The sequence below is a fragment of the Pelodiscus sinensis genome, chromosome 28 (genome assembly GCF_049634645.1).
Source record: "Pelodiscus sinensis isolate JC-2024 chromosome 28, ASM4963464v1, whole genome shotgun sequence".
NCBI lineage: Eukaryota > Metazoa > Chordata > Testudines > Trionychidae > Pelodiscus > Pelodiscus sinensis.
This window is the reverse complement of record NC_134738.1, coordinates 3,421,947-3,437,204: the sequence shown is the minus strand read 5'-3', so window position 1 is coordinate 3,437,204 and position 15,258 is coordinate 3,421,947. Positions and strand designations below refer to the sequence as shown.

Sequence of the window (15,258 nt, the reverse complement as noted above, 5' to 3'; positions counted from 1 at the left end):
ACTATCAACTGGAATAATACTGATTTATTAATCTCACATTCAAAAACAGTCTTGTTGGGTACTGAAACTAGAAAATACTAAAGTAGGAAATGGAATTCAAGTTTTCTTTTGTTTGACTTCACTTGAATATTTACAAAGAACCACCATCTATTTCATTCTAAGGTTCAAACCAGTTGCAATACTTACTCAACATTCCAGAAATCCCTGTAGAGTGGACATTTTTGTAGAGCCCTGTTCCTGACAAACTTGAAATAAGCTCTAAAGATGCATACATGTATTATTTATAGTGAGGCCTTTGCCTCTGTGTAGCAGTCTTCAATGCTTGATATTTTTCTCCATTTCCTTTTGAACTTGCTTTCAAACAGCATTTTTTTTCTGAGAATCAAGGCAAATTCTTTGTGGTTTTCCTTTATGAAAAGTGCACTAAAGTGTGAGTATCAGTACAGTACCATATAAACCTTTCTAGTAGTCAGTTTTGAAAGGATTAAATAGTAACAGGCCCTTCAGAGCAAACCTACTCACATCTGAAATAGACTTCTAAAAGCCAGCTTGTAATGAGGGGAGGCCAAGCCAGCTCTCACCACCTGGCAGTTTTGTGCAAGTCATGTTTATAGCAACTGCAGAGGAAAACAAGGGCTGATGTGTTGGTATAAGGATATGAGCTAAGGTGCTATGAATCAAAGTGTGATGCAAATACAGCCTGAAGTTGCTTTGTACTTACATAAATGCAACAGCTGACTTTGGGCCTAAGTTTCCTGCCCCTTAATTTTTTGAAAGCAGGGGAGGATTGATAATCAAAAGTGACAGTCTCAAGGGAAAAAAAAATTCAAGGGAAGTAATTTATCAGTAACTACCACTCAAGAGGCAAGGGCCTACTTCCAAAAACTGCCCATTATAGTTTGAACAGCTAAGAAAAACTTAACATGTTCCAAGAGGCTGATTTAATCAAGAATGAGATTGGTGGAGTTACTGCGCTAAAATGTGCAACTCCAGAAAACTTTTCTGAGCACAGTAGTCTTTCTTCCCTGACTAAACTGGGACATGTACATTGCTGTCCCTTCTAGACATTGAGTAGTGTTAGCTAAGGTAGTCACTACTGTAGTCTACTGACTGTTCTCTTTATTTCAGCCTACTAAAACGATATTTGCTTTGATCAGATCGGCAAGCCTTACCCATCCAAATTTTACTAAACTCCTTCCTACCCTACTTTTCACTTGCATTGAAGCAAAGTACTAGGAAGGTTGCTTTCACTCAAGGTATGGAACTTTCTAATTCCAACAACACAAGTCCTGTGGTTTCACTTAACTGAGTTGGCAGCAATCCCCATGTTGCTACCTCTTTCTCAGTAGCATGAGAGGGGACAGGCCAGCAACCCAATCTGACATTTCAAAAAATATTTATTCTAAGGATTTTTGAATGAGGAATTAATGTTAACTGACAAGGAGGGACATGTAAGTCACTTTCCAGCAGGACTGCTGGTGCTACTGATGGGCAAATTATGCAATTAGAAATTCTCAATAGTTTATAGGAGTTATTCCAACAGAGATTCCCTCTTTCACTCAAGTGGCAGGGTCCTGTGCTTTCAGAGCAGGAAGTTCTGCCACCCAGCTGGCTCTGGCATGTATCATAAGTACTGCAAACTGTGGATTTCTCCGTGATGGTTTAGATCATGCCTGTGCTGGAAGGGAATGGGATAAATCAGGTAGGTCCCATCTATCTCAAATCCTGGGATTAACCAACTATTTCCCAGTGGTTCTTACCTTCCAGATAGTAATTTGTATGTTGCTGGGCAAAAGTATGGCTGGCTGGGTAGAACATGCTCTCTTGCTGCAGGGTAAAGGGTTGAAGATTAGTGATATTGTGGTTGTAAAGGACTTGCTAGTATGTGTGCTGACATGGGTGGGGTCAGCTCTGATGGGCCACAGTGACCAATTATAAATTTTTTCAGTCTTCCTGCTCTGGACTCTGGCTTGCCTGTCAACCTCCTACAAGTTTCTCCATTAAAAACAGGAGTTGCATGCCCTAAGGCTGCTTAGGCCAGTATAATGATCAGTTTTCTTCAGAGAGAAGGCAGCACGAGCCTGTGACGGAGTTTATCTTTTTACAATCCTGACCCTTTAAAGGTGCTCCTGGAATTCCTATAGAAAAAACAGCAAGGAGGAGAGAAACAGTTTCACAGGGCCATGGCTGGACTTTAAGCATCAGCCAGGGAAGTTTACCGCTTCAGAGTTCTCTTTGATTCTAAGCATTCCATAACTTCCCAAAAAGGGAATCTCTTTAACTCTGTTTTGTGTACTTCTCTGGGGTGCACATTACCTGCTGCAGATGGTGTATAAAAAACCCCTCATGCAATAAACTGCAGTTTACAGCCCTGAAATTCCTCCTGCTCCCCTACAATGGAATGTCAGAGCAAGCATGGGCCACGGTGGTGCTTATTTGAGAACTCCCCTTGGGAAAACTAAATGCCAAAAGGGACATGGAGAGTGGTGGAGTTGAAGCTTGCACTGGAAAGAGGCTTGACCCTCCATGGCGGGTGCTGACAGTGTCCAGATGCTGAAAGAATTTGGCCCTGCTGCCTTCAGCATCTCCGTTAAAATAGCAGCAATTGCCCAGGGTCTAATGTCCCCTATTATTGCAAGGCCAGAGTCCACAAGCACTGTTTCCACATTCCTAGCACTGCTCTGAAGCTAGCGCTGGTTTCTTGGCCCAAGTGAAGGGGGTGGAATTCCACAGCAGTTCTAACTTATAATGCTAAAAGCTAATGGAGGAATGGGTCCCGGGGACCAATGATCTCCTCAGTCTGTCGCTTAGAAAAATAGGCCGGATTTTCTTAGGTATATGTCATCACAAAGGAAGGGCTGGGTGGGACTAGAGGGTGGTCTCGCTGCCCATGTCCCGAGGGTGCTTTTCCGTGTCACTGTCTTCATAGTCTGACTCCATCTCAATCTTCACCTGGGGCACGGCACAGAGAGGGTTTCGGGAGTAGCTAAACGCAGGTGACGGTGACGATGGGCAGGAAATCTTCAGGTGAAGTGTAATACTGTAAAGGAAGCAGGCAGAAAGAGTATTGAGAGGATTAGTTAAGAGTTATACTTGTGGGCTGTGTCTACACTGCATCCCTTTTCCGTAAAAGGGATGCAAATTAGGCACATCGCAATTGCAAATGAAGCGGGGATTTAAATCCCCCCGCTTCATTTGCATAAAAATGGCTGCCGCTTTTTTCCGGTTCGGAGCTTTGCCGGAAAAAAGCGTCAGTCTAGCCGTGGATCTTTCGGAAAATAAAGTTTTCCGAAAGATCCCTTATTCCTCTTAAAATAAGGAATAAGGAATCTTTCAGAAAGGCTTTATTTTCCGAAAGATCCGTGGCTAGACTGGCGCTTTTTTCCGGCAAAGCTCCGAGCCGGAAAAAAGCGGCAGCCATTTTTATGCAAATGAAGCGGGGGGGATTTAAATCCCCGCTTCATTTGAAATTGCGATGTGTCTAATTTGCATCCCTTTTACGGAAAAGGGATGTAGTCTAAAGACAGCCGAAAAGATGAAGCATCTCATGTATTAGTCTTCATGTTCAAGTCTTTTAAAAACACCTCCCCTCTCCCCCTCCAAGCAGCTTCATGTTTTCTGAGCCTGGAATAAAAGTACAGAAATCTACTAAAAGAAGGAAATGCTTTGCCCATGTATTTTAATCTGTGGAACTCACAGCTGCAGGATACAATACAGATAATGTAGCAAGCTGTTAAAAACGATATACATGTCAAATCATAAGGATAGTAACTGGTGTTAAATTAAATGTAATCAGAATTTCAAGGGCTATTGCTTCTTTTGCAATAGGGTACCCAGCAGATTATGAAGCAAACCTAAAAAAAACATTTCCTCACATGGTTTAATAACAATGCTCAGCTCCTCTGCCAGTCAAGTCCTGTGTGTGTCTCAAGTTGGGACCCATAAATAAAAGACTTCCAAATTTATCAGGCACTTTTGAAAATTAGGCCACATTTTGTCACAGTACCCCTGAAAGATAGGCCTATGGCGAAATTAAAGTATAGCTAGGCTACAGTCAACAGGACCCATGCTCCTAAGTCCTGTAGCTACCTTTGAAACTCTCACCATAGAACAAGCAGCGATAAGATTTCATAGGCACTAAAACAATCAACAATGCAAGAATCACGGACTGGAGAAATTCCACCATGGCGAACAAAACCTCAGACTTTAGCCAGAGCACAGGGAAAGTGAAGATACAACAAATGCATTTAATTGGGTGCAAATATCAGGTAGGCAAGTGCACATTAAACCAGATTATTAGACCTGAACCCAAACCCAAGGCCAGCAGGAGTGAGGTGCTGAAAGTGTTCAGGCCTGGCTGATAAATAGATAACCCAAAAAAAAAAAAAAAGCCAAGGCATCACTAAACATTTCATGGTACGTGCTTTCATGAACCACCAGGACTAGACACGCATGCTATAAACCCTCACTATACATCTGAGAATGCCAGCTGACCAATGCCCCACAGAGGCGTGTACTAGTTTGGCGGGGGAGGGGGGGGCCTAGAGACATCAGACTCACACTCTTCATCTTACACTCTCGCCGGGCATCTGGCATTGTCACTTGTCGGAAGACAGGCTTCTGGACTAGATGGACCTTTGGTCTGACCCACTATAGCTATTCTTATGATCACTGCATCTAATACACAGAGTGGGCCTGTGACCCAGCCCATCAGTACCTCTACCAGGGCAAAATAGCCCAGGGCAAGTCCAGATCCAAACTCTGTGTATGGCCTGCCATATTTAGTGTAAGTCCCATCAAAATCCTGGATCTGAATTTTGGGAGCTCGAGCTCAATTTCTCCTGCAGTGTTGCCAACTCTCATGATTATTTTACAAGTCTTGGATGCCAGGTGGTTTTCTTTAAGCCCAAGATCTTGGAATCATGTGATTAGGTGAGCCACTCAGCTTTCATTAACACTAGAGAGTAGGTTTGTAGCACTTATGGATGAGGAGAAAAGGAAGAAAGCTACAACCCTAAAAGCAGAAAGGAAAAAATGACCCCCCCAAATTATTTTTAAAAATCTCATGATTTTTAAGCCTAATTCATGATTTCACAAGCCTGGGGCTGGCAGTACGGCTATTATGCCGATGAGGTGCTCTGAAGTGAAGAGATTTCAATACCAGAGTCAAAACCATCATGTGAGTAAGGAGTAAGTTAGAAAGAGACAAAAGGCAGCGACACAGCACACCCGGATGTCCAACAATCCCGTGACTTTAAAGTGCAACACAGGTTATTCGGTCAAATAAGCATATGGTCTTCTCAAAACGAACTCCCACCATCCAGCCGTCTGGTTGCCACACGTACCACTAAGAATTTAAATGACTAGAAACGACAGATTGGAGCAAGGATTCCTGAGAATTCACAGTCCGATTGTGCAAACTCCGAAGTGCCATCAAGGAAAGGCTCAGAGCCAGCACGAGCAGGTCTGTCCCCTTTGCCGATGCACATTTATTTCCTGCAGGGTATTTCCTAGTACCCTGCGCAATCTAGTTACAAATGGCCCACATGAAGGGTTTCCCCAGCCTGGCACATCTTACAGCCGGGAAGCACTTCTTGGGTATTCAGTCTAACCCTTTCCCTTCTTAACACCATTCTATTCCTCCAAGACATGCCTGCTGCACCACACACAGAGAGTTGAAGGCTCATGTGAACAAATCTTCACCTTGCACTCAGACCGCACATTTGAAGAAGAAAAAAAACCATTTTGGTACCTAATAAAATAATCTTTACACGTTTCTTGTTTCCTCTCTTGGGCGTTTCACACTCAACTAGCCATCTACCCTGTTGTATACATCCAGGCATACACCCAGGTATTTATTCTACTATCTCCAGGCATTGGTATCATGACTTCCCTAGATATTTACACTGTGTTCAACACCACAACCTCTGAGCTACTTGCTGTTGCATCTACAGGGTTCATTCTGGGGCCGGATGTGCTAAACAACCCGTGGAGAAAGTGTCTTCCTGGGATATTGGCGAAGTCATGATACTAGCATTTTCACAAGTGAAAATTTACTCCAACAAGAGTTCCTGGCAAAAATTTTTGCTGGGCTCCTGATAATTCAGTCTAGAATCTGACCTGATTTCTTGGCCGTTTGAGCTTCCCGCATCCCACTAAAACAGTGTTTCTTACGTTATTGAGAAAAAAAAGTTGCCTGTCCCTTTAAGGACAGCCATTTTGAATTCTGTTGTTCTCAGTGGTACACCTCCGACTGCCTCATGGTGAACACAGCTTAAGAAACACTGCACTAAAACATCCACATGCCCCACTACATCATCTGATGAGACATGTGTGCAAAGCAATCAGGGGAGGGTTAGCTGCAGGAACAGCAGAGAAGGCTCCATGGACCACTTTGGAAAGTGGAGACATATTGCATGCCCAGGGGGGATGCAGAAATGCCAGATGACCTGCACGTGCCAGATGCACAGACAGCCTGGGAAATTCGCTACGTCAGCTTTACAGTGCTCGGCAGCAGAAGGAGGAGGAAGGACATTTTTTTCCTCATTATGTGCAGCTACTCAGGTGCACTGGAGTTGGGCTTTCCCTTCTGCCCACTCCTTTCTCTGAAACGTCAGATCTGCTGTGGCAACATGGTCTGCCATGACCTCCTATGCTATTGGCAGATCTGCTGTGGCAATAACAAACCCTTACTGGACTGGCATTGCAGATGTGCTGCAGGACAGCGCCAAGATCTGTAGAATGTGCCCTGGCCTGGCACAGCAGGGGGTTCCACAAATGAGAACTGAGGTGCATGGATCGAGCTCGGGAGAAATCCCAGGAATGGCCCAACATAGCAAGAGATGCTAAAGATTAAGGTTGTAATGAATGACTAGGGTAGGTGCTAGGTAGCACTGGTGGTCTGTGACATTCAGGACAGACTAGATGACCAGGTGATCCTTTGCAGCATTAACCTCTCTGCCTCTAACAGTTGTGACTAAATGACCAGGCTGCTTGGCCTCGGTCTTACAATGCAATAGCTTTTGGCGATAGGGCCCAATTCTCCTCTTCTCTGCACCAGTCTGTGAGACGGTTCACATGGTTTGATTTTTTTTGCACAGATGTAGCTGCAAACCTCTAGTGCAAATGTGCTGCACCAATGTAATACCTAAAGCTGGCAAAAATGTTCCATGATTATAGTCTTACCAAAGCTTAACTGCTGCCCCCTACTGCCCATTGTTTGTTCTAAACAATAACCTCTAGACAGCATCCAATATGTGGCACAGACACCTCTCTGATCAGGCCAGGTCTAGAGGGAGGACAAAGGGCATACACAAAGTGCTCAATTGGCTGGCTGGCTTTTAATTGTTCCTTGGCTGCTGGGGTACGTAGGGAGAGGCAAGAGGGGGCTGAAAATGTTTCCACCCTGGCTAGTAAAATGGCTAAGTCTGCTCATTTATGAAATTTGAAAGAAAAAAATAACCTAATTTGCACCCTTGTTGCGTGGCTCTCATTTTGGTTAATGAAGACATTCTCATCAATTTCACTTTTGCTAACAGGCTCTGATCAATTTCACCTTCTGGATTTCATGCATCAAATGCAAAGCTGCCATCTTTGGCAATGCATGGGGGATCTTGATTTGCTTTAAAGCCTAATTTCCATTTGAATGGCAATTAAAGCCCAAAACAATGAGCCCAACTAATTTAAATACAAGTTCCATCCCATCTTTAAGATGAGTAATATTTAGGAACAGACTTTGACTGTTCTCACTGGAGTGACTTCAGGGCTGAATTTTGACTCATACGCTATGTCTACATTGCATCCCTCTTGTGCAAAAACCTATGCAAATGAAGCGCAGATTAGCATATTACCATGCATCATTTGCATAATTAATTAGGTGCCGTTTTTGCACAAGAGGTGTTTGCGCAAAAAGGAGCTATTTACACAGCTTCTTTTTGCGTAAAAACCCCCTCTTGCACAAGAGCCGTTCTTCCTCATTTTTTCAGGAAGAACAGCTCTTGCACAAGAGGGGGTTTTTGCACAAAAAGGAGCTGTGTAGATGGCTCCTTTTTGCGCAAAAGCCCCTTGCGCAAAAATGGCACCTGATTAATTACACAAATGAAGTGTGGCAATATGCTAATCCGTGCTTCATTTGCATAGACTTTTGCACAAGAGGGATGCAATGCAGACATAGACATAGTGTTTAAGAATCTAGCCAATGACATATATTTGGAACTGCGCAGAACAAAAGCTGCAAGCCAGAAATATCTGAATTCAAGACCAATGTCATATCTTTAGCTCCCGCTGACTCCCTTTTAATGTCTGTGTGTGTGTGTCTGTAAATCATGACAGAGTCACATTGCATACTGCAATGGGAAAGGACTGCAAAACCCTGTGCAGAGAAAGAAAATCCCGATAACAGGGACTACAAACGCAGCGCGCACAGGAACAATCTCCATTTTCTTTGTAGGTATTGTGAATTTAATGCTGACAGGCATACCTATCTGATAACTGTGACAGGTAAGCAAAGTCATAGGATCATAGGGTTGGAAGGAACCCTGAGAGGTCATCAAGTCCAGTCCCCTGCACTCCTGATAGGACCTAGTATTATCTAGATAATTCCTGACAGGTCTCTGTCCAACCTGCTCTTAATCTCCAGAGACGGAGATTCCACAACCTCCCGAGGCAATTTACTCCAGTGTTTAACCACCCTGAGAGTTGGGAAGTTTTCCCTAATGTCCAACCTAAACCTTCCTTGCTGCACTTTGAGCCCATTGCTTCTTGTCCTATCAGAGGCCAAGGAGAACAATTTTTCTCCCTCCTCCTTGTAACACCCTTTTACGTATGTGAAAGTTATCATGTTCCCTCTCGGCACAAGAGATGGAAGCTCAGTCCTTGGCTTCTCTATAGTGAAGGGGCCAATTCATGTCACTTCTGTTGGCAGGTTTGAAATCAGACTGAGTCCCCCCCCGACCACCAATATGGGCGCCACAGGGCCAGCCGACAGCAACAGCCTGTGCTGGATTTGAACCGGCGACCAGGTGAACCTCCACGTTGGCTTTTCTCAGTTTGCATCATACGCGTGGTCTGATGGCAAGTGATTGTCTGACACAGAGACTCTCAGGGCCTTTTATTTCCTACTTTTTGTTATTAGCAGGTGCGATTCACAGACACACTCACATCCAACCCCCAATAAACTCAGTCATCGCTTCTCCAGCAGACTTACAGCTTGTTGGCCCATTCAAGCACCATCAGGCATGATATGGGGCTGGAGAGATTCTTAGATCTTTAAAATGAGTCTGTTTTCTAGCCTAACCAGCTGGCTGAACAGTGCTTCCTGCAGACAGTGCTTCTGTCTAGCTTGGTTTTAAGTGACACCATTGCCTCTGAGAGGATATTGATCCTCTTTAAGGCACATCCCTCCATCAGTGATGGGGAATTATTGCAATTTGTGCAGACACACCCACATTTGCTTTAATCTAGTTTGCTTGGGTATTGGAACAACGGAACTGTAACACAGCTGGCTTTAGTATGGGCTGGCCACTCCGGGACTTATCCAGGGATGCAGATGGATACAGCCCGTGCTGCTGCTGCTACTTGGCTGCTCTGGTATCCAAACGCGCTAGATTCAAGCTGTACATCAGTGCAAGCTGCAAGTATACGCTGTAGCTGCTGTGGAGACACACCTGTAACTATTGCCCCGTGAATCCACAGATATCTGCTTTATACCCGTGGGTATCCACATCCGCGGATGTGGCTGCAGATATCCACGGCTCATTTTTGCCAATGCAGACACACATTTTGTGTCTTGAACCCTACATGTTTGCCGACATCTGCTTTATATCCACAGATCATTTTTGCAGATGCCAATTTTGTATCTACCCATAACTGGGCCTTAGAGAAAGCAAGCCCCAGCCTTTCACACCCTTTAAACCGTGATGATGTAAATGGAGCACGTGCTCTCTGCACGAGGGTGAATTGTACCCACAGAGCTGTGGGTTAGAATTTTTCTTCCTCCTGATCAGCCTGAATTTTCCCTTCCTCCATTTCTGCCCGTCACTCCTAATCAGACCTTCACCTGTTGCCTTAACCAATTCTTCTTCCTGCTCAGAGCTTGCGCCCGGGGAGGGGCCTGACACTAGCAATGGCGGGGTCGGGCTTATAACAGGGGAAGGGACGAGGTGCCTGTGAAATGCCATTTACCTGCGATCCAGGTCTGAACCGTTAGGAGAGGAATCAGAACGCAAAGCTCCAGCTGGAGGACCTCTTTCCTGGAGGGAAACACAGATGCACATGAAACCGTTTCAGGGTGAGGAAGGAACCAAACCAAACAAAAAAAGAGCAATCCCCCAGGACTATCCCATTTAGAGGGGAGCATCACTGTACAGCTGGGGGCGTGCAGGAAGCAGCCCCATGGAAACTCCAGCAGCCTTGAGATCTCAACCATGAAGGTCAGTGAACTTTTCATGGTCACCTCTCCCCACCCACTAACTGGTGGGAGGGAAAAAAAATCACTGGAACGACTGAACTTTGAAATGAATATGGCACCAACGGGGGGCGGGGGCAGTGGCAACGGCATAAAAGGGAGTTACACATCCAACTTTCCAACGAGTGGCTAGGAGCCTTTGGAAAACATCCCCGGAGGCAAAAGGGAACCAGAAATCTTCTGCTTTTAGCTCTCATAAGATCTTTGATTCATGTTTTTTTTCCTTTTCAATTTCTAACCCAACATTTTTGAGCCTGAGTGTGCACATTTAGGCCCCTAAATAAGTATTTAGGAATCCAGGTCAAATGTTGAGGAGCGCTCATGGACTTCCATGGGATTCGTGGGTGCTCCGAAACTCTGAAAATCAGGTCACTATTGTCGAGGGGGTAAAATGTGGGATGAGAGAGTTTAATTTGGGCAACTGCTTTGAAAACTGTGAATCTGGAGCACAAAAATAAGAAAACCAAAAAACTAGAGAAAAAGTGAAAAGGGGCGAATCTCTGTGAGTTAGTAAATGCAGGGTCCAAGGGTGCAATTTTCAAAAGCGCCTAAGTGACTTAGGAGCCCCAGTCCCATTTTCAAAAGTGCTTTTGGCATCAAGAGACTAAATGGCACTCAGAGTCAATAGCAGTTAGGCTCCTAAATCACGTAAGTGCTCAATTCTGGGGGACAAACCTCAATCCCATTGAAATCTGTGGCAAACCTCTCCTGGATGGCAATGGGAGCAGGACTCTCCCCAAGGATTGGCACTGGTTTCCCCACAATCAGGAAAAATAAATCCACCAGCTTACCACAAAATCCCAACTCTCTAGACCTTAGGTTCAATCTGTCCACCCAAGTGCAGGGTTGCTGGGATCCTCTTGCAGAAGAACCACAAAGGACAAGCACGTGTCTCAAACCCAGGGAAAGGGAATTCCGATGCACAGGGCCCAAATCCATCGCTGTGATCAATAGCAGGGCCATTCATAGGTGTCTTTCAAGAATACAAGGATGTCACCTGCTGCCATTGCCAATAAGCGAATGGGCCAAGCATGAGCCTGGTATCTATCCACGTGGAACAGGACGGAGATTCCTAACATCCCTCTCCTAAGCCACAAAGCACCCCTAGATGGTATCAACTCTGCATTACAGTGTAGGCTGCATCTCTGTCCCCTAGAGTGAATCGGGCCTGTGTATCCCACTGCCAGTCCACCGGTCAGTTGAATGTCTCTCTACAAGGCTTGCAGTGAAAATGAGAATCAAGTGCCTCTGTGACCCGAGAAGGACAATGGACCAGTGGGTTTCATCCTTGGAGAACAGATCTGGGAACCTCATTGCTCTTAGGAAGCAGGACTCTTTATGGAAACCAGAAATATCCCGAATCTTCATCTAGGCCATGGGAGCTAGACACGGGTAACCATTGGGACAAAGCTTGAAGTCCGCTGGCAATGTCAAGTCTAAATTCACCTTCCGGCAGAGAAGTGAGTGCTAGGGCGAAGGGTTTCAAAGCAGCCGAAGGCAGAGCAGTGTCCAAGTCTCCTTGGGAATTGTCACCCTAAGCACTTCTGCCTGTTTGACACCCCATCACAGACTGTCCCATAGGACAACCATGAGAGAAAAGAGAAGGGACCCTACCGGAGAACAGCTACAGCGAACCGGGTGTGGATGCTGACCACTTCTGTCTCCTCCCCAATATCCCATCAAAAGCGGGGACAGCCCATGAGTCAGGAGGCCGCTGTGTGGAAGAATTGATCGGTTCTGAGAAGTTCCACTCCCACCTGGCTGACGGCAGGGGAACCTCATGGGATGGGGTGGATCGGACAAACGTGAGGGGCCAAAGTCAGAACAGTAACTGAATTTAGAACGGGTGTATTTTATGCCTTCGACTGCGTGCAACCGACACCAACCTCAGATGGTCAGATGTGTTGATGGGCAACTTTTAACACTCCCCAGACATCCCCACTGCTGGGTTTTGCTCCTGGAGCTGAAGGGATTCGAAGCGGGTGAGTCGAAGAAGGTGTCACTCACACCCCCAGGAGACCAGACAGTCAATCACGCCGGCTTTGAGTCCTCAGACTCCACCCCAGAATCTGGCCCAGTGGATTTGGGCCCAGACCTTCCCCTCGTGCCAGCTGAGTGGCCAGTTTCCATTACGTGCACGGCTAGTAACTGGCCACACGCGCTGCGCCTCCAGCCCTCTCCCTTACGAGAGGGACGGCTGCAGCTACCAGCATTGCTGAGGCTGAACCTTTCTGACTCTTGGAGCAGATCTTGGGAACTTTCTGGAGCAAGCTCTGGCTCTCCACCAGTCTCCCCCAGAGAAAGGCCATGCTCCAAACCAGCCAGCCCCTTTACCCAAGCGACCAGATAAAACTTTCAATTAAAGACTCAAGCATCTCTCTGACCTGCTGTAGCCTGGGGCAGGAGAGACGGCAGAGAGGCAAGGCTATTAACACAGGTGTCTTTCGGAGGGTATGTCTACACTACAGTGTTATTTCAAAATATCTTATTTTTAAATAACGCATCTGCACACAAAATGCATTTCGAAATAGTGCGTCCACACTGATTGGACGCTGAAATGCATTTAAGGCCAGCTGGAACCCCAGGGCAGGTTCCGGCAGAGGATCAGGTCAGAAGTTACCTTGTGGCCAGGATGGCTAGCAGGGCACCCTGGGAAGGGCTGTAGGCCCCCTATTTCGAAATAAGCATCTACACAGCACTTATGTAGAAATAGCAATTTTTAAATTGGCGCTATTCTTCGCAGAATGAGGTTTACAAATTTCGAAATAAGCCCTCCGCTATTTCAAATTAATTTTGAAATAGCGATTGGCTTGTGTAGATGCTAGGAAAGTTTTTGAAATAACGGCTGTTATTTCGAAATAACTTTGCTGTGTAGACATACCCAAAGGCACACGAATCCAGTGTCTATTGTGCACACATGCAGCTTTGGTTAGTGATTCTCCCGGGCCATCTCTGCTTCCTGTGCCATGCTGCAGTGGGAGAGGCTCCCAGAAGATAGAGTGAACGTTTCCCAAAAGAGACGTCTTTTCATGTGCTGAGTACCTGCAGAGCTCGGCATATGCCCAGCACCCTCGGAAGCCACCTGCAGGAGGTGCATGAAGTTGGGCAGCCAAAATCAGAGTCTCCTCGGGCAGCTTGTCACCTGCCTGACATCCTAGAGTCCAGGGCTCCTGAATCCCAAGCCATCTGGCATTTTAACAGCAGCAAGCAGCTCTTGTCACTTTGCAAATGTAACACTTTCCACGCATTAACTAATCAAGTCTCATCCCTTTCCCTAAATCCCACCGCCATTTGGTAGCTAAAGCTTTATCCTTTGCATCTTTGCATATGGGGAAACAGGCGTAAGAATGTTTGTTCTCTGTCCATGTGCTGGTAAGTGCACCCATCACTATGGTAAAATGACTTGCCCAAGGACACACAGTATTTCAGTAGCAGAGCCAGGATTAGTGCTACAGCGTTCCTGGTTCTTAACCCACCCTTGGGCTGGTAACCCCAGAGGAACAGGTTCTTGTGAGAGGTTTCTGGCATGCCTAATCCAGAATATGGAGTTTTCAGCAGCAAAACAATTTCGAAATCAAGTTTAGCTCTCCAAAGCAGCTGATGGACCCATGTGTGTATGTTCTTTTCCTCAAGCTTGTTTGCAGATCTCTTATTTACACATATCCACAGCCTCCAAACAAGCCAAGCACCTGCAGTGAGTTACTTTGATTAGTCACAGACTAGACTGAGGAGCTGAGGGTTAGTAAATAGCAGAGGTTAGACAGAACCTAAGTGCTGTACTTACTGGTAATGCAACGGGTACCGTTTTGGGGGTCTGATTGGACGGGTTCCATTGGGATCTTTATAACTGAGGGAGTTGGGAACCGAGGCTGGGAAAAAAGTGGGAAGAGACAGTGAAAACATTGATTCATACAGACACGTCCGGGGTTCGCATGCCTGAAAACATACTCATGCTCATACTCATGAAAATACAGAGATAAGAACTTAAGAAAGGCCACACTGGGTCAGACCAAAGGTCCATCTAGCCCAGTGTCCTGTCTCCCGACAGGGGCCAATGCCAGATCTCACAGAGGGAATGAACAGAACAAGTAATTATCAAGTGATCCCTCTCCGATCACCCATTTCCAGCCTCTGACAAACAGGCTAGGGACATCATTCCTACCCATCCTGGCTAATAAGCATTGATGGACCTAACCCCCATGAATGTATCTAGTTCTTTTTTGAACCCCGTTAAAGTCCTAGTCTTCACAACATCCTCTGGCAAGGAGTTCCACAGGTTGACATCCTTCAGCATGAAATAAATTACTCATATGCATGTAGCAGAAGGCCAAGATTTTCAAAGGAATCTAAGAGACTGTGTACCCAGTTCCCATTGAAAATCCCAGCCTAGACATCTTTTTATCTGTTTGCATGGCGGAATGATCAGCGTCAGTAGCACCAATTAATATTAATCAGGTCAACATATGCCTGCCCATAACAGTAGCTTACTTTTCTAACAAACCTTCCATGTTAAAGGATCCCACAGGCCTTCCTAAATTATGGTCAAAGCCATTTATGAGAAATGCTTTGGGGATATCAGAAACATCTTGCTAAACAAGGGGTTTGGATAGGAGGGTTCAATTACTTGGTAAATAATTCACATAAGGGGACATAATTTAAGATTAGAATAAGCAAGATTTCTGGGTCAGAGATATCTGAATAAATAAGACCCGCTTATGAACAGAAGTCACCCTTCAGAAAATGCAGCCAGCTCTGGAGGAGAGGGAACGTGGCAGCTCTAACAATGAACGCTG

At 45.6% G+C, this 15,258-nt stretch overlaps 1 protein-coding gene across 1 annotated transcript in view; it reads right to left on the bottom strand.

Annotated features, from left to right (window-relative positions):
- Positions 1-2,902: 2,902 nt before the first annotated feature.
- SLC4A5 (solute carrier family 4 member 5) overlaps positions 2,903-15,258 on the bottom strand; it is a 128,699-nt gene continuing 116,343 nt past the window's right edge. Inside the window, exons 24-26 of the mRNA XM_075911067.1 lie at positions 14,250-14,334; positions 10,183-10,250; positions 2,903-3,040 (exon numbers count right to left, since the gene is read on the bottom strand). Coding sequence (XP_075767182.1) covers positions 10,216-10,250; positions 14,250-14,334 — 120 coding nt within the window. The 3' untranslated portion in view covers positions 2,903-3,040; positions 10,183-10,215. The remainder of the gene's footprint in view (positions 3,041-10,182; positions 10,251-14,249; positions 14,335-15,258) is intronic.